At 39.5% G+C, this 19,690-nt stretch overlaps 3 protein-coding genes across 12 annotated transcripts; 2 read left to right on the forward strand and 1 right to left on the reverse strand.

Moving 5' to 3' along the window:
• Positions 1–62: 62 nt before the first annotated feature.
• On the reverse strand, positions 63–1,741 carry Hdac3 (histone deacetylase 3). 2 transcript variants are annotated; one of them, XM_076902033.1, is made up of 2 exons: positions 1,625–1,741; positions 63–1,513 (listed from the first exon to the last, which is right to left on the reverse strand). In XM_076902033.1, the coding sequence occupies exon 2, from the start codon at positions 1,476–1,478 to the stop codon at positions 252–254; it is 1,227 nt and encodes a 408-aa protein (XP_076758148.1). In that variant the 5' UTR covers positions 1,479–1,513; positions 1,625–1,741; the 3' UTR covers positions 63–251. The 2 variants fall into 2 exon arrangements, with proteins under 2 accessions (XP_076758148.1, XP_076758147.1); XM_076902032.1 differs by having other exon boundaries at positions 63–1,706.
• A 151-nt stretch (positions 1,742–1,892) lies between these two features.
• LOC143427707 (uncharacterized) lies at positions 1,893–3,554 on the forward strand. The gene is made up of 2 exons (XM_076902061.1): positions 1,893–2,815; positions 2,968–3,554. The coding sequence occupies exons 1-2, from the start codon at positions 2,507–2,509 to the stop codon at positions 3,244–3,246; spliced, it is 588 nt and encodes a 195-aa protein (XP_076758176.1). The 5' UTR covers positions 1,893–2,506; the 3' UTR covers positions 3,247–3,554.
• A 471-nt stretch (positions 3,555–4,025) lies between these two features.
• On the forward strand, positions 4,026–16,043 carry LOC143427705 (sex-lethal homolog). 9 transcript variants are annotated; one of them, XM_076902053.1, is made up of 6 exons: positions 4,026–4,058; positions 7,253–7,583; positions 7,665–7,840; positions 8,196–8,309; positions 9,141–9,301; positions 15,654–16,042. In XM_076902053.1, the coding sequence occupies exons 2-6, from the start codon at positions 7,326–7,328 to the stop codon at positions 15,908–15,910; spliced, it is 966 nt and encodes a 321-aa protein (XP_076758168.1). In that variant the 5' UTR covers positions 4,026–4,058; positions 7,253–7,325; the 3' UTR covers positions 15,911–16,042. The 9 variants fall into 9 exon arrangements, with proteins under 9 accessions (XP_076758168.1, XP_076758165.1, XP_076758171.1 ...); XM_076902050.1 differs by lacking the exon at positions 4,026–4,058 and adding an exon at positions 4,233–4,406 and having other exon boundaries at positions 15,654–16,043; XM_076902056.1 differs by lacking the exons at positions 4,026–4,058; positions 15,654–16,042 and adding exons at positions 4,233–4,406; positions 11,860–12,124.
• The last annotated feature ends 3,647 nt before the right edge of the window (positions 16,044–19,690 follow it).

Below are 19,690 nucleotides of genomic sequence, written 5' to 3' on the forward strand. Positions count from 1 at the left end.
GGACTCGTTTGGATCTTCATGAAACAGGAAATTAACAGTTGCACAGGTATATAATCAGAAAATTAAGAAATAAGAAAGTATTTTAATATGATGTTCGAGAATATTTACAAGTTCACGTATAATATTTACAGCCATTGATGTCAGAAAAGATAATTTCGAATCGTTCTATAATCGTGTAAGTGCATACATGTCTTCACTGTCTAGACAATATTATGTTTACTTGGAAAATGTTCAATTTGCCACTTCCTTTATCACGATTCGCTCACATCCATCTTGTCCTGATCTTTTTCCCCAGAGTAATACTCGTTAGCTGGTTCAACTATCTTATCCGTATCCTGCACATTTTGCCTGGAATCAGGATCTGGTTCTGGTTGCCTTTCTTCCTCCGGTGGCAATGCATCGCACGGTACATCTTGCATTTGAACGCTCGGAGAATGTTGGATCATTTTCAAATTATCATACACGTGCCGCGTAATAGCCTCCAGGTATTGTTTACTATTTGCGTTGTCTTGTCTCGTTACTACGTCAGGATGCAATGTAAAATCTGGCGCGAAATACTCCAAGTACTCTGTGTAAGGTAATTCATTGCTGATCTGTTCGTCGACTAACAAAGAGGTCTCGTACGTCCAACAACGGGCGACGTTTCTTAACGTGTACCCTCCACCACCTACAGTAAGCAACGGCACGTTCAGATCTCTTACAAATTTTACACACTCTCCGTGTCCCTTTGTGCTTAGACTGAAACAGCCTAGACGATCGTTTGCAAGCGAATCTGCTCCACATTGCAAAACTATTGCAGTAGGTTGAAAAAACTCCATTACATGAGCTATAACTGGCTTGAATACTTGGACATAAGACGCATCGTCGATACCCTCCTTTAAAGGTACGTTAACGGAATAATACCTTCCGCTTTCTGCACCGATTTCGTACATATCTCCAGTACCAGGGAAAAAGTAATTACCGTATTTATGAAAAGATACTGTCATTACTCTGTCTGTAAGGTAAAACGCCTCCTGAACTCCATCACCATGATGAACGTCTATGTCTATATAAAGTACCCTGGCATGGTATTTCAACAACTCCAAAATTGCTATAACAATATCGTTGATATAACAGAAACCAGAGGCCTCGAATTTCTTTGCATGATGCAGCCCTCCACTCCAATTAACTGCAATGTCGCAGCAATTATTATTCAATTTGGTGGCACCCTCCAATGAAGCACCTGTGTACATAGAGCAGAAATCGAACAGCCCTTCGAAAACAGGGCAATCGTCACCTACGTTAAAGTGGCTTAAATATTTGGTGTATCCTTGCAGGTTTTGCGGTGTTACCCTCTGCAAGAATTCTACGTATTCATCCGAATGGAAACGACACATATCGTGGGTGCTTGCACGATATGGACGATAAATCTGCATCTTTTTGTGAAGCCCGTAATTGAGCACTAAACTGTGGATTACAGCAAGTCTGTGAGGCTTCATCGGATGCCCAGGTCCGTAATGAAAATTCCCCACGTCTGGATTGTAGAAATACGACACTTTCTTGTTGAAACTCATCTTTAGGTTATGCCTTCAACTTCAAAGTGCACCAGGTATATCCGTACAATGTAAAGGAATATTTTTCTCACCAGTGTGCTTATGAAATCATTATGAGCAACGAAGCAATTAGAATTCCTCGATGTTCTTCGCTTGCAGATCAATGTTATCGTTAAAACGGTCAAAACAAAGGTATCAACGAATTATAACCTATGTATCCTCCCACGTTATCCATGTATTCTCTTTCAGAAGGAGATTCATGGGTTAAAAAGAAGTATAGCTCAATCGTGCGTTCAATTTCCATTGAGCAACGGGCCACAAATAAACAACCAAGTATTAAAATAATACTAAGACTGTACCGTTAATATCTATATCAATTTGTACGAGTTGCTTGGCTTTGACAGTTTTTTGCTGCCACCTACAGGTACGCTTTTGACATCTTATTTATGAAAATACAAACATTTAAATTCTAACAGTTCTTGCGGTATTTCCAAGATACAATCTCTAAGAAACAGGCACACTTTTAAAAACGAATACCATTTAAGTTTATTGTTTCTAATGTGTTCTCATTAAAGGTTCTCTCATGAAATTAATCAATTCAATACTATCAGAATGAAAAGTCAAATGGAGTCATCTCTGGATGAAAAATTCGTTTTTCTTATAGTTTATCACGTCTGCAATGTGTAACGGTGATCCACGAGTTCGTGCTCGAACCGATAAATAGGACAATTTGCATTAATTTTCACGGTGCCATTAAATGGAAGCTCGGCTAAATTGATCTCACAGGACGCGGCCATTCTTGTTTTCGAGACGCTGGTCGGTTGGCAACGACGCTTCCAACGTATTCCGAGGGATGAGGCGAAGAAACCTTAGCTTTTGTATTATTTATCAACAGTGCGTTTTAATTAACATTTAAAAGGTACTCGTGCGTGAGAAATCGTAACTGGTCCGTTGAGAAGGAACAGTTGGAAAGTATGCGACCGGATTCACGTAGCGTTTCGTTCACGTTTCACCGGGAAGTTCTCAGTGTCAAAAATTCGCCGGAGATCACGAAGAACACGAAGAATCTAAGGCGACGCCTCCAAGATCGTTTTGAGAAAGAGAAACCCGGTGACTCGTGTAAGGGGAAAATGTCGAAGGACAAGCAAACAGGTGATCGAAGTTGGAACAACTTGACCCTTGGAAATATGTCAGCGGATTCCAGACGAGCTCTGAGGAGTGGAGCCGAGAAATTATCCAAAACCATTACTTCCGTGCGCACAACTTTTGGAACCATTTCACAGGTCATATAAATTAAAATAAATACAATTAATAAAAGAATATATTAATTAATAAGACACGTTTTAAGTTTTATTGATGATTTAGTGTTTTAATAGTAGTGGAAGATTTTGGGTTTGGTAATAATGGCATGTGTTTTTTTACTTTTGTCGTTTAGAAGTTCAAAAGTTCTACGCGTAGACGTCAAAGACTGGAGGAACAACAGTCTCCGAATAGCATTTGTAAAATGCAGACACCACAAACACGGTCCAGACAGCTTCTCGGTAGAACGCCTACGAAGCTTTACAGTCCTTTTGGCATAGAATCACCGAGACACGCTTGGGATAAGGAGAATAACGAAACGCCGATGTACAGTCCTGCCGAAGTGAACACACGGTACATCCAGTGCAGACCGTTCCGTTTCACAAGAGCCAAAGGATTCTCAGTTTTAAGATAAAATTTGATCCCCTTACGGTTCTTTTATGTTTCTTTTTAAAAAGTTATTGGAATTGATCTCTTTACTTGCCAGCAGCTCGTTCAGAATTGTGTACCTTGTGCAACTTACAAATGAATTATTTATTCAATATTTATTCACTTCTGAAGTTGCAACTTGTATTAACATATTACCGTCTCTGACATGTTATCTATAATATCAGGCTGCTTCACGTGTACATGCAATGTATAATCTATTTATACTTTTTTATACATATTTATATCAATAATTATTATTATTATTGCAATATCGAATAAAGGAGAACAGGAAACTTTGAATGAAATGTTTTGGATGGCTCGACGCCTGTTACAAGCAGTAATAAATTTTACTTATCTTACAAAAACTATTGCTCCGGTTTCGATTGTCGGGAAAAGTATAATTCAATGGTAAGATAAATGAAATTTTGCAACTCGCGTCGAGGTATGTACAAGCTCGAGAAGAAAATATTTAATTCTCTAAATGGTATGATCTTTTTCTAGTTTAAAAAACGATCAAAATGGCGCGCTCGAGGGAAACAATTCTCGCGAGCGAGATCTAACCTCCGCGACCGAGTATCGTTCCACCGTTAAACCCGGTGCATTCGCTGCACTCTTAAGTCTGCGTTTAATCTCTCATTTATTTCAGATGAAATGCGCATGTTAACAAGAAAATATCAACGTTGTCAAATGTTTCGCAAATTCGTTATTTATCCCCCGCTTGAGGCGTTGGGTGGCAGTAAACCACGGCGACATCGATAAACGGTTGCGAGCGAATACGAGGTGCGATGATTTATCACAGTAAGTTTACAGCAGCGCATCAGGATCGTGAATACGATATACCCGTAGAGATCGACTAAACTGTTCGAACTGATTGCGAAAGCGGGTGCGAAGACGAATCTCGTGCAGGTTGCACGTAAGTATGTGCATTTTGGTAGCGAAACTGAGAGGGAGGATATGCTCTGAAATGCATCGTTGCGTCTGAGAAGCATCGCGAGCTCGCATCGGCACGGTCGGCACACGAAAATGAGAAATTACCAATCGCGACAGAAGTTACTTTAACATCTAGTGTTATGTTTTACGTACGCTCGAGATGGCCACGCACGAACAAAAAGGAGGCATGCAGAACGATATGAATCCTCGGACGGGGTGAGTTTCTTATTCGAACAGATCTTTTCCGTTCAAATCATTCCACGGCGACGAAAGTCGTTTCTAAATATCTTCGCGATAATCTAGTGCGTTTTATTAGTCGTTGAATTTAAATCGAGGTTAGAAATCGTTATTGCAATTCCAGCGCGTCGAGTTTCTGCGTTTACGCGAATTTCTTTTTTCATATATTTTCAAGCTTTCGAAAGTTTATGCAATGTTCGTATACTTTGTTGTTTCGATTATTCGCCATTTAATAATAAATTTAATTTAGTGCTGAATTTTAGTTGCGAAGAAGGAACCGTGTTCCGTGGTGGCAGTGCTTAATAGCGCAATGCAGTGTCTCGGAAGTTAGGAGTAAACGGAATTTTTAGAGAACATTGGCGAATGATTTTTCTTATACATATATAGGAAAAATAATACCATTTAAGGTTTCCTTAATTGCATTTTAATGTAACATGTATCTCCTTACGAAGACGTTTATTGATTATTATTTTTCCCTTAACTGTGAACCGAACGGATACGTAAATTTCAACGACCAGTAGGAATAGCATCGTTTAGTGAAACAAAATGGGTTGTAAGAAAAAGTGACGGTCGCGCGATTCGATCAGTATCATTGATACCGTCGTTCTCGATGCCTGTAAGCCTTCGATCGTGGCGGATCGTGCGAAATTCACGACGATTTCAAAGTACGTAAGATCCCGCGTCGTATTTGTGATGATCGCAGCTCCTTATTGGGAATCATTGCCAAGGTATGTCTATAAAAATGAACGCACGTACGACGTTGCCTCGAAGGATTAGATTAAAAGATCCACGGCGTTCTCTATAAACTCGCAGCATATTCTTTCTCCCCTGTATTTCAGTAGGGTGTAATCACGAGAACGGTAGATCGCGCGTTTGGTCTATTTAAAAATCGCCGTCAAGGGAATAGAATAATGAGTGAAATTGGCATGGGCCCCGGATTCGTGTAAACATGCGCCAGAAATTTACGCGGGACGTCCCGCCCCATGCGCATCCCCCGTTACACGTAGAAGGCGTTTCATTCGAAAGGAGATCAACATCCACGAGACGCAGGTCGCAAGAATAATTACATAATATTTATGAAATAACGCGGCAATTGTCCCCGTATCGTGTTACAGCTGAATTTACCAAGCTCGCAATATTTCGTGCCCATTGGCACCTAATAACGGGCGCCGTTCGAGCCGCAGGAATTAATTGGAACAGTCTGTATCGTCGTTAGAGAGTAGCGTAGTGGGGTAGTGTGCCGCGAGAGGGTGCCGTGCAAGGCAGGTCAGGGCTGGGGCTCAGTACGTTTGCGTACGCCGTGTCGTCCACGTCGTGTGACGTTCCTCCGCGATTCTTCGCTCCGCTAACTTCTCCATTCTCTGTGTATCGGGTCCCTCTCGGCGTGAAAGCGACACGCAACCACACCAGGCAACCCACCAGCGTAATAACGAACGTGTGCGCGGTTCGCGATGGTGCAACGGGCTTACATAATTGTTGGCGTGCATTAAAGGCAGCAGAGTTGTATATACGCGCGTGACACCAGTGAGTGCGCGCTGCTGCTCTTTTTCGCCGATCTATCCGCTCGACCGCTGCCACACGGCGTTTCCTCGACTGCTCCTCGCCCGCTTCGGTACGTATATCTTCCTCCCGTCGTTTCCCGCGACCCTACCCTCTGCGAAGGTTTTCTGTCGTCCATCCTCGCCCCTCGCTCGCTTACATCTGCCCCCTTTTCGTCCCGCTCCCCCCATATTCTGACAGATTGGTCGATTCACGAACCCGCCGGGCCATTTCCCCAGGCCCACTTCGAAATAAGGCCAAATGGTGTTCTCTAACACCTCTTCTCATCGTAATTCGGAAACTGAACTCTTCTTTTTTTTTTCTTTTCTTTTCTTTCCTTTCTCTCTCTTCTTTTCGCTGGTCGCGGGCACGTCGACTCGATGGGTCACAACATCGACAGGGGGATTCGTCCGCGGTCGATTAATAGATGACATCGAGACCGAAACAGCCGCGTTCCTCCTTTCATCGGACGGCTAATAAAAATCGAGCACCCTGTGCCGTAAACAATAAACAAACGAGTTATGAGCGATCGAGAGTACGCGGAAGTTCTCGTCAACGAAGCGTGCTCTTCTCCCTCTCCCCTCCCTCCTCCCCCCACCTTTTTTTTTTCACAATTCGATGAACGTGTTTACGAGACCCATAGTGAAAATATTGGTATCATTGAAAAATCATTTCATTCTAGAGCGGTAGATCGGCCCCGATCGGTTAGTTACTTACTCGAAACCGAATGAAATTTTGTCGAACTCGCTTGTGTACGTAGGTTGCACACTTTATCCGTTAGGTTTGTTTAGGGAAAGGTTATGATACACAGAAGTGTTTGGTACAGATGAAAACTGTTGTCCCCGGATAGTTATCTATCGAGAACCGAATTATTATGCAATATATGGTAGAATTAACGTAGATTCAGAAGTAGTTTCATTCAGATAACAGTTTGGTAGTTATCCGTTATCTTAATTAAGTTTTATATTTTTGGTTTCCCAGACACGTTACATAGTGGGCTTTGATTTAGTTGGTTTCATTCATGGCTATTCTTGCTGGTTCCGTTTTGTCCTTACTTGCCTTTGTTTGTTTGTTTCTGACACACAGGTCTGGCATCATATACATATATGTGTATATATGCAGATTTATTTTCTATTTATTTTCAATCGCTTAAACGAAAGCAGAGAGCATTCAAAAGTGCAGGCCAACGAACGATCATGGCTATGCACAGGGAAGACGTAGTAATGATTTTGTTTATATTTTTTGTATTTGCTGACCCTGTCCATGGTTACGCTGGGATGTATCAGTTGGAGTACGCAGCAGACAGAGCCGCAGAATTCACAGCTGACAGCAACGGACCAACAAGAAGCACAGAATCGTATGGGAAGTCAGAAAATAAAGCCAGAATTTACCAACATGACAGATCAACGAGAACAGCAACCTCAGCAACAGCAGCAGCAGCAGTCGCAACAGCAACTACAACAGCAACAACAAATGCAACAGATCAGAGGCAACGATGAGCCAAGAACAAATTTGATCATCAATTATCTTCCACAAAGTATGACGGAAAAGGATCTTTATAGTTTATTTGTAACTATCGGTCCTGTGGAGTCTTGCCGCGTTATGAAAGACTATAAAGTAAGCTCATCCTTCGTAAGTTATTTCTACAATTTAATTACTTACCCCTGCGCAATCTATATTAATGATTTTGTTTTATAGACAGGATATAGTTACGGTTTCGGATTTGTTAATTACGCGAAAGCAGAAGATGCAGCCACGGCTATAAACACCTTAAATGGACTCCAGGTCCAGAATAAAAGGCTAAAGGTGTCCTTTGCGCGGCCATCTGGCGAGGAGATTAAGGAAACCAATCTTTATGTTACAAATTTGCCAAGGTATATTATTATTCGATATGTACTCGTTTGACCCTTGTGAAATTGAATATCTGGAACTGAAACAGTCAACTAAATGCAAGGTCGCTATAGAATATTGGCAAAATGTACTTTTTCCGAGGTCGCGTTATTCCTACAATAGTGAAATATATAATATACGTAAACGCGATTCGAGTGCCAATGCTTATGTTACCTATCGGCATCTATTATAGAATGTAATGCGAGTCGACGATTCTACGAATTTTTAAATACAGAAATGATCTGTTTCCGTAATTGGGTCAAAACGACCTCCCATCCGTCATATTAGCGTTAATAAGTATTAAATAAAATCGCAACATTACAACATCTTCTTTTGCAGAAATATAACCGAAAGTCAGATCGACGATATATTTAGCAAATACGGAAACATCGTGCAAAAGAACATTTTAAAAGACAAACTCACTGGATTACCACGAGGAGTGGCGTTCGTAAGGTAGACAGTTCTTTAATATCTTTACATACTCTCTGTCATCTCGTATTACCAACAAGTGTAGCAAAATTTGATATTTCGAAAGGACAGTTTCTTTTAGCATCCAAGAGCAAATTGCCGTGCTAATGGAAAATATAGCTCATACTTCTTGGCATACTGCCATTGTTGTAATTAATAACGTAATATCTTTCTGGCTGGTAGCTAACGTATAACCATTGTATTTGTAGAAACAATCAGATCTCCTTTGTGCGTTGCCTTGACTAATGATATTTTTGTTTTTCTACACGCGTGAACCATGTACTCGGAAAATTGGAACACTTATGGAGTTTACAGTTGACAGATACAGCTGTTCAGGTCGAAACTGCCTGGTCATTATGCAACTTGCACCCGCGCCGATCTGATATCTTTATTTATTTTTCGAGATGTTAGCTGCCAAATTATTTTTACGCCAGTTTGTGTGTACCATTGCCTCGAGTTTTACTTGCATACTTCGGAATTTCCTCCACTTTGTCAACCAACATGACCCACTTAGCACCATCGTGAATTGTGCTTGCAACTAGATTTCTAACTTGTTGGAAAATAGAACTGTGCCGGCTGAAAATAGAATTGAAACCCGGTTTGAAAGTTTCTCTTAATTTTGGCAGATTTTAAGGACTCGTTAAAACTGCGTTTGTTCTATATATCAAGCTCTAGATCGTTCCCTATAAATCTCGCATAACGCGGGGATACCTGGCATCAGTTACTTGCTTTTGTTCATTGCCAAGTACCAAATACCTTCCTTATAGTTTGTTATTTTTTCAAATTCCTATTTGTGATTGCTCCTTATTTTCGTAGATTCGACAAGCGGGAAGAAGCACAGGAAGCGATCGCGCGGCTACATGGCACGATACCAGAAGGTGGATCAGAGCCACTTAGCGTAAAAATCGCGGAGGAACATGGGAAACAAAAGGCAGCGTATTACGCTGGATGGCAGGCTGGTTACAACCAAAGTCGAGGTAAGTAATTGCGATTATCACGACCAGACAATTAGTCTTTGCCCGACTTTCTTTCATTTTCAACCTGACAGTAGAAATTGTTCTTTCGATGCGCATTAAGACAATATTGTATGTAGATGATATTGGAGAATCAATTTCAATTACATCGGATTGAATAAAATTAATTTTTACTGACAGGTGGTGATCTGCATTTTGGCTTACTATGAATATTTTCTCACTAAATCGCAGTACAACCGTTAAGTTTCGTTATCGCCATATTGTTGGAACCGTAGAAGCACCAAGATTTGAGAAAGATAATTTTTCTTTTATTTTACGATAGAACGCATCTCTATTCATCTCTGTATCTCTTTTTCTCTCTTCAGCTCGTCATTTTTTTTTTCAAATTGTCGTGTCAGTTATCTTCGTTTCAATATGTATATATATATATCGTATATCTCGCGATGACACGTGTGCAATTATGTAAAAGTAAGAGTAGTGGTCTGTTTCAACGAATTTTGTAATGTAGTTGCAAGGTGTACGAAATTTCTGTAATCTTTCATTTACTTTTTTTTTTTTTTTTTTTATCGGAACACGCTGTCCAGGATGTGGACGATCCATTTCGTATTTGAAATTTTGTTAGCAGAAAGAGTGTTCGCATCATAGACAGCGTGTAAATTGTAAATATGAGAAACATATGTCTAATATTTGAATTGTTTGCCAGATATGGCTGCATCTAAGTCAAAGTACAGCGAAGATTGAGAATGCTGTTTTGCGTTCTAATGCGCGCAACGAATATTGTAGCAGATTATATTTGCCAATGTTGTGAGGAACACGTTTCTTGTCGCGCCTGTTTTGTTTCCCTGTGTATTCTCTCTCTTTTTGTTACGAGTTTTTCGGCGTTGTGCGCATGAGATTGTTTCACGTATAATTGAAAGGAAAGAAAAAAAAGATAGAACACAGAAGACCTCTAACAATGGTGTATCTATTTGACGAGAAATAAACAATAAATTTCCTCACAGACAGACATACAAAATAAAAAAGAAAAAAAGAAAAAAAAAGAAAAAGAAAGAAATGACAAGACAAACAATAATGCAAATATTGTTGTGTCGCTGTGATAAAAATGTTTTTGTGTGTGATCTTTCGTGGACGAAAGCAAGAAATGAAAAGAAAATGATGATATGTACACATCTTTATATATATATATATATATGTATACACATATACATATATATATATATATAATGAAATGTATTCCATTCGAGTCAATGGCAATTTATGATTATAAGAGAAAAAAGAGAAACTTTCGCTAAGTTGTATTCTACACACAAGGCTGGTTTTCTTTAAAAGATTGTAATTTTCTTTGGGACTCGTTGCCTTGATCAACGAAATTGTAACTCTGTTTTCTAGTTGCCAATGCTGCTGTTACTATGTTGATTTTGCCTCATCGTTTCCCAAATTTGTTCCAACCATGCTGTGGAGCATCATCTTAGTTCTGTATTATATATATAATATTTTTTGTGTCAGAAAATTATTGTATAATTACACGTACATCTTTAAGCTATTCTTTTTGTACTTTCTTTTGGTAAGATATGGCAATCCGTACTACATATGCATATATGTTTTGTTACTTATTTAAGACATTGGAGAAATACATTTTCTGTTCAAGAAGAAATTTGTTACACCCTCTTATGATCCTTTAATGATTAACGTGCGTGCGAAGTTACTCTTTTTTTCTTTTTTCTCTCTTTTTCTCTCTCTCTCTCTTTCTCTAATTATAATTAGGGTTAAAGGTTTTTTTGAAACACAACAAGCGCCTGTAGTGTTTATGTTTTAAGGAAATATGTATTTTCTCTCTGTGTATCTTTAAGTAGGATTCTTTGTAACACGATGTTTGTGCGACTTGTCTTATACACTGCTCAAAGTATAGTACTTTCGAAATGGCATAAAAGGTTGTACACATTTTTATAGTATTCTTGATTGAACAGAAAAAGAAAAAAATATTCAGAGCAGTATATAAAATATGCAATTCGCTTGACACACACAAATTGTTGTATGCCTGCGAATAACAATTATTTAGCGAGCATCGTTGCTAATCCGTGGTTAGATCTGGACAGATTGCATTTGCAGAAAAGTGTGGCTTTAACAGAGAACTTGTTCAGTGCATGGCTGTGTCTTCTATCAAGCGATTTACATATACAGTGACTGAAAATAATAGCGCAGTCTTTAGCTTTGTTTAATGTATCTCTTTTAAAGTAATATCAATTTAAAACTTGTTTATGTTATGGTAAGCAATGAAAATTGAGCTTTCGCTCGAAATTTATTCAAAATGCGTCAAGCTTTTAAATTGGTATTGCATTGGTATTGCAAGAATAGATGTTGCCCATAGATGTTAAAAGTTCACAGTTTATAGAAACGTTTTTCAGTCATTGTGAATTAATGGACAAATGTATTCAAATAAATAGTTCTCCTCTTCTGTTTTGGCCAAAACTATTTGCCTGATTACATTTGTCCGATACAAGTGTTTCGAATAACTCTTTAACATGAATCATTTTCATTTCTATGCTCGCCAATCCACAAAGGAGAACGTCTGTATCCGACCAGGAATAAATACCAGCGTTACGCGCATTACCTTTATTAAAACAAGAAGAACGCAATCTCATTGTTTGGTACTCGTTGTTACCCTTGCAGTTATGACAAACCACGATTTCCTATTTGTGTGACGAGAGATATTGGCATGATCAAGTGCGCTTAATACCAGCACAAGTTATTATCACCGTTATATTGTAATTCGAGAGAAGGGATTCTTAGAGATCAAAGAGAAACAAGAACTTATTAGCTTTCTAATTCAGTCTTAGTTTAACTCGTTTTTTTTCTACACAATCTTGGCTTTGTTCGATTTCGCTTTTATATCGTATGCGAATTCGGCACGAATTTTCTCAGGATTTCGAACCTGATCCTTAACACGAAACAGAACTGTCCGTAATTCCATTAATAACCGATTTGCTCAACGAATGTAAACGAGTACATTGTAATCTGTCTGGGAACCAATACCTGTGGTTCGATGACTCTCTTCTAAAGTGGAGGATCTACGTAACACAGTCTTAATCGGCTTTAAGACACTCGTGTAGTGTTCGCAGAATATACTATTTAACACTTTGACTTAAAAGGTAGAGGACATTAAAAATTTAATCTTACATTATGTCCAAAACAATTGCTCAGAAAGGTGATTTCTGTAAGAAGCTGCAAGTTTCGAGTATTATTAAGATCAAGGTGTTAAATAAGAGGATAGAAGCGTTTCTGGGTTTTAATTAGATAGATCGATTTAAGATATATACTCAATGTTATGGAAAGTTCGAGTAGCTAGAAACGAGTCTTTCCTTGCAAAGGTTACGCAATTTTTACGACTGTCCGTTAATCGATGGTCCCCTATTCATCGTGTCCAGCAGAGTCGTAACATCGACTCTGATTGAAGTGTATAGATAGCGAAAGTATTTAAGGACTATTTGTCCTCTCGGAAAATCGAAGGATGAACCTGTCGACGAAGCTGATTCGACTTCTAAAGACGATTCGTGAACAGTAGGCAAACGAATAGGCCTGGGAAGAAGCGTTGTTGAGTCACATTCGATGATGAGAAATAAAAAGTAAAGATTCGTTGTTTCGACAACAATATTAAAGAAGGGAAAATTGCGATCGAGCGGAAGAACGATGGCGATTTTTCTCTATAAAGTTAAACGATCTTCGCTGTTACTAACTTTCGTCCTTTTAATCCTAAATATATAAATATAAATGTGTGTATATATGTATATATACACATATAAAATTGGTCGATTCCGAGTTAGTTAGAGAGTACATGAAAAGAAAAACGTATCTCCTACGATCCTGACAATCGTTCCTTTTTTTAGTCGACTTTTCGCGACTGTTTGAAGTATAACTACGACGTGGACGCTTTCGATATGAGTCCGTATTGATGTTATAAAATAGTAGAGCCCGGTAGTATGTACAATCCACCTCGCTCGTGCATTAAACAATGCGTTCAGGTGCTTGGTACGATTAAGAACAGAAGTGCATAAACGTTTTTTTAAATATATAGTATAAATCGTTTCATTCCTATTAAAATAAACATAATTGCTCTTGTTGCAATGTATTTTTCACCAATTTTCATTCTTAAATTCTTCGTAGAAACAAATTGAAAATTTGGACATTCTTTGAGTGGTAACCACTAGAAACACTTTGATCTTCTCTCTCAAAGAAAAAAAAAAAAGAAAAAAAACTTAGAGATGTAATTGGAGTGTAATTAAATGAAGAAAAGAGTTAGGATTGTGCTGTTCTAATTGCAACAAAAGGATTGGATTTTAGAAGTTCAAATAAAATCTTAGGAATTTAATATTGTGAATGCGCCGGTATTTGAGCCATTACACACAATTATGTTTGTTGTAAAATTCCTATCGTTGCGAAATTCTATTGACGAGTTGCTGCGATAGCGAATATAAAAGGGAACGGTGAAAAAAGAAGGCTGGATAATTAACATTGAGGATTTAAATTAGTACTTAAGTTAGTCGAGTTACTGAGTAAGATTTTGCAGATATATTCCTTCAAAATACTTATGCTATGAAGTGATCAAACTCACGTTGTTCTTTCCAAAACAGAGATCAAATAGATGAAGAAGAAACTGTAATTGAACGGAAATCTTTAACTAGTAACTTCACGCAAGGCAGAATGCCCTTAAAAACTCATAACCGGCTTTAAGAATGAAGAAATAGATCGATCGCTCGTTACGTTAATGTTAAATGGAAAAAAGCAATAAAAAGATTGTTTATAGAGGAAAAAACAGCGTGAGTATTTCATTGTAAATAAACCGAAATTCTAATTTTTAACTTAATATGTTAAGTAGTAAATTGTAAGGTCTAACGGATCGAAGATTGTTCGAAATGGTTATAATCCCGAAGTCCAGTAGTACTAACGATGGCTGTGATATGGAATAAGGAAAAAAAACTAACGAGAGAATGAACGAAAAAATCATGGAGTATCCGGGATATACAACGGATAAAAGAAATGTGCTTCTTTCTTCCTCGCTCTCTTGCTTTTTTCTTCTCATATCCTGTTTCTTGAGCCAAATATTCATCTTCCTGTCCCTGTGTGTTGAAAAAAAAATTGAGGAAAGGATCTTCGCGAGAAGCGATTACAAATTGGGGTAAAATTACATGAAAGCTTACACTTTATTTATAGAAAGGTTCTTGCAAATTAACACGAGAGCGATGAAACTGAAGAGACAGAGGATTAGTCTCGGTTAAAAATGCCTGCGACATTCCCAATAATACATTCATCGTTTTTTTTTTTCTTCAAAAGCGAAGGAGAAAATAGTAATAATAATAATACTAATAAAAAAGAAACACCAATTTTACGATTAACATTTTACTGTAATAAATCGATCTCGAGTTAACGGAAAGCTAGATCCGATAGTATTTAAAAAAAAAAAAAAAAAACGATCGATATTCGTGTGATGCAGAGTGAACCGGAAGCGGGCGCTATCCATCACCGGAAGGTGGATAATTTCTCCTGTTTAAATGAATCGCAATAATCGAAGACAATTTTTTTTTTCCAGAACTTTATTCGTATCAGAGAGATAGGTTAGCCATAACCTAACCTAATTAAGCATTTCTATCCGATTTCCTGTGCACTCTGCGTGCCTGTAAGGAAGACACACACGGTACACGTACACACACATACACACAGAACAGACACAGAGGCAATGAACACGTTACATCGATATAGTAGAGAGCTACAATTATGTACACGGTATATGGGTAGTCTAAAACGGCAGTTGTTGTACGAAACATTTCCATTTAAATGTGTACTCGACACACGATAATATACAAAGTGCGTGGAACTGTAGCGAGAAACTGGCTTAACCGCAAACGGTAGCTTTTCTGCCGATGATCCAATTCGCACCGGTGGTTTCCAAAACGATACGAAACATTTTAACGAGGAGACGGAGAACCTTGAATTATTTCGGACCAGTTATAATGGCTAACCGTCGTCATCAGAGCAAAATTCATCGGTCGAGAAACTTTTTCTGACGCACGCCCCCCTCTCCCCCACGCATAAGTATCTCATACCTTTCTTAATCCTTGTTGCTACACGGGTCCGCGTGATTCTTGTAGTCGCTCTCGTTAAATTTGATTAAAACGACTTAGAAACCAAGAAATCAGCATCTGTCTACTTTATTCTACGTACCACGATCACCCGTTTTACATCACGCCTCCTCTCTCTCTCTCTCTCTCTCTCGTACCGTTCCATTCTTAACCTAAAAATAAAAATCGCGGGAACGCGGTGCCCGGGGACAAGCGTCGCTCATCCGAACCGATGTTTTCAGGTGCTGGAGGCGGTCTGGGCGGCGGTGGTAGGGGCAGAAGCCTCGGTGGACCGCCAGGGATGGGCATGGGTATCAGCGGAGGCGGTCCAGGGATGCTTGGAAGGGCGGGCGGCGGCTTTGGACCGCGTGGCGGGCCACACAGCGGCTTCATCGGCGGTAGCGGCGGTCCTGGTGCCATGAGGATGGAGAAGATCCATCCGCATCGCTTCAATCCGATCGGCATGGGCGGCGGTTACGTGCAGTCTCACTTCTGGTGACCTAGCGTCGCCGACGGCACCGCTATCAAGACAGCACCACCACCGGATACGTACTTTACTTCGTTCAATCGAAGGCCAAGTAACGGCGACCGTTGTCGCTCGTAACTACGCCCGAAACCGGGTTCTCCACCTCGAGCGATCGTGAACGTGCAACGCGGAGGACACCGTGGAGGATTCATCGGGATCAATAAAGGCTGCCACCGGTTAAACAGTATAGCGAGAGAGAGAGACAAAGACAACAGGGTACAAGCGCGGCAGCCTCGCTACGTCCTCGAACGATGACGACTTCCCCGGTCTCGCGTCGTTCACCGGCTCGAGTCGCCTTCAGAGCCGACTGACCGACGATGTGTAAATTATTACGCATAGTATTTAATGATGTTTCTACGTGCCTGTACCAAAGCTCGGATACACACCTAGTATTGTACGTCCGGCGATGGGTGTCCAGTTCTCACTCTTAATCTTCTCGTCCGAACGTCTTTTCACGGTTCTCGGGACGATCGACGGTTCTTGGGAGCCTCGAAATCGACGCGGGTCCACTCGAAGCCCTCCACGATCGTATCGATAAGTGTTAATGTGTTATGCTATGAATCTTTAGCGGGATAAATAGTCATAGTCATCGCACTGCTTCGTTACGCGTTACCACTTTCTACAAGCTACTCCCTTTCGAGGCTCTCAAGACTTATCGGTACAAATAATTCCAAGATCTCGACACAGTTTATATGTATATGTATATATAACATATATGTATAGGTATATGTGTATATAGAACATATATGTGTATACGTATAGGGAAGGGAGAGAACTTTCGACGTCGCTAGAAGCGTAGAACACTGGGCCCATCGCTATTTTTACGTCGCTTCTCATCGTTTAAACTTACTCCCCCTGTCTAGCTTTAATAATTTCGTTCCATTGTACGTTTTAAATTAAGCGCCGATTAAGGTAATGTTCGTCGAGTCGTTGTAACACGTTAAGGTACAAAATGAAAGCGGGAATGGAAAGAAACGGTTGGTCATCGAGCCAGCTGGTTTTGTGGCGGGTATAGGCTAGACTCGGTGATGAAGTTACGCCGTGCTAAAGTAGTCATTATCGCGGCCTCGGGGCCCGTTGATAAGCGAGTTGTAATGAAATTCTATTTTTCTGGCAGTATCGATATGCGAACGCGATGCGAAACCATCCCTCTTACCCGGTGTTACATTTAAGAGAGTCATTTTTCAGGCACGCTGCTAGTCAAAAGTTTGAGACACATGCTCTATTTAATGCTTCTACAAGGTATTTTCAATCCTAGACAGCGAACCGTACCCGGTCCTCGACAACAATTCGAAGCTGTCCGAAATTTCTAATCGTACCGCGGATAAACTTCACTCTAGAAGTTCCTGACAGTTTCTCATCTAACCAATCACTTTATCGTGTATATCATCCTCTAAACGTACAGCTTAACGAATAAATGTATCTTTAAATGTATAGTTTAACGAGTAACCCTTGTCAGATGGACAGTACTAAAGTTAAGTTAATCGCTTAGACTAATTAATAGAGATGATCGAGTACCTGTCGGTGATTGTGTTATATCTGAACCAAGTACCTGCCGTTGAGCTGCATATCTACTACCTGTTGTTAACGAGTGTTAGATAATTCTTACGCTTTTGGCAAACAGCGTGCCTTCTATCGTAGTTCAATACGATTAAGCACACGATCTATTCGTGGAAGAGTTCTCCTCTTAGCTTTGATCAATTTCACGATCGCTCGAACGCTACGATGTCAGCTAGAAGCTGATTCCACGAGTGAAAAGCCTTTCCCTCGGTAATTGAACTTGTTCTGTTTGTATAAACGAGGAAGAGGCTTCGAAAGCAGAAGCTAAGAGTTCTACGTATTGTTGTATATTTCGTTTTAAATGGTTCTAACTCTTCAAACTTTATCGAACGTTTAACGTTAAGAAAAAAACAAAAGAGTTTTTATCTGAGTCAGCGTACAAAGAGATTGCGTTTCCCTGTACACTGATTAACGGCGTTGGACCACGGTGGTTGCAGGAAAATAACGTTGTCTCGAGTAATTGGTCATTTATTTCTTTTTTTAAAATATAGACAAGACATTCGTACAAGTCGATGTTATTTTTTTGTACGATTAGAAATATCTATTCATGATTCGTGTACTTAAAACGATAAAGATACGGGAAGGAAATGATAAATTGAAGCGCCATCGTTGTTCACCGGAATCGCCAGCAATTGTATATAAATTGTAATGGAAATGTTATTACCGCGGCATGTCGTAGACAAAAATGAGACTGACTTTTTATAGTGGATAAATTTTACGCGAATTTTAAAAATCGAAATTGCCTTATTGTTATTGCGAAACAAGCGTTCAAATTTCTTTTTCTTATATTTATCTATTCGTATTTTCTTTTTTTTTCTGTTTTCTTTTAAATTAATCCCGCAACAGTAGGGTTGACTTGATATCTTTACTGTCGCAGCTGCGTTCGCTGCGCGCGTAACAGACATTTCACATTATATTATTCAACGACGAACGTGTGATTCCTCGAGAAAATGAACAAAAAATTGCTACACTATTCGCAGCAAATCTTTCATGTTACCGATCGAACCATCGTTCGAATTTTCCATAACGCTTCGATCACCGATATCATTTCGTTAACACAACATTCGTACGATCGCATACAAATGACACACAGACACACTATCTCTCTTTCTCTCTCGATAATTCGTAGTTATACGTAAGAACTAATTATTTAAGATAAAATAAAATCAAGAAAGGAAAAACGAACAAAGAGCTCCGTTTGATTGTGTGTCTGTTTGAAAACTGGGCGAGAGAAAATTAGTAGTTCGTTCACAGGCATGATTATTTATTGTAGCCGCACCGGAGGCACGACTCACCATTTTTTTCTTTTTTTTTTTTTACCACGGTCATCGTTCTTCTTTTCTACACGCTTGTATAAAGAACAAGAAAGTTCAGTGATTGTTAACGACGTGAATGAAGAGAAAAGAATGTTTCACTGATGCGATTCACTGAGTACGGTGTTGCCCTTCAAAAGGCAGCTTGCGTTTGAAAAGCAGCAAAGTGCCCGATGACGAGCCGCAACGTAGCCAGTTTAGGATCATTTTTCACGACTCCAACACGTTCCTTGCGGTAATAGTCTTCGAATTGAAGTTGGAAATCTCCCGTTAAACGTCCACCGTCCTAGCCAACTTCCAGATTCAGATTCTAGCGCACAGAGCTTTTGTCACCATCGTACACAGTAACACCAAACTTTACTCGCCCCAAAATGGAACGCGAAGACTGGCTTGGCTGACGGTCCGCGCACCAAGGAAAGCGCCTTTAAACTGGACATTTTTGAGATTCACCAGTAACTTTATAATCACGCAGCTCTTCCACCCACAGGATGCTGCGGTCTACAGATTAACAAACTATTTGGAAAGAGGAAACAGGAAGGGGCGGATAGCTACGAGAGATATCGCTTTGATAGAGATTTAGCTTTAAGCATGGCAACAAAAGATATGGAAATCTTAGGCATACTTCCTTCTCCATGAACTCCAAAACTGGGTTAAATGAAAAGTATCATTCTCCCAACATCCACGTCCAATTTTTCTGCAATCATTGTTGGATTAGATTATATACCGTTTGAAGACTGTCAAAAATGAATTTAGATAGAGTTCTCGAGACCAGAAACTAATTTCCATAAAGATCTAAACTATGAATGAATATAAGAAACAATATGTACAAGGTAAACCAATTCTTTCTAAGTTTCTCTCAGTCAAACTAGTTTCATGGTTT

Source organism: Xylocopa sonorina, chromosome 9 (assembly GCF_050948175.1).
Source record: "Xylocopa sonorina isolate GNS202 chromosome 9, iyXylSono1_principal, whole genome shotgun sequence".
NCBI lineage: Eukaryota > Metazoa > Arthropoda > Insecta > Hymenoptera > Apidae > Xylocopa > Xylocopa sonorina.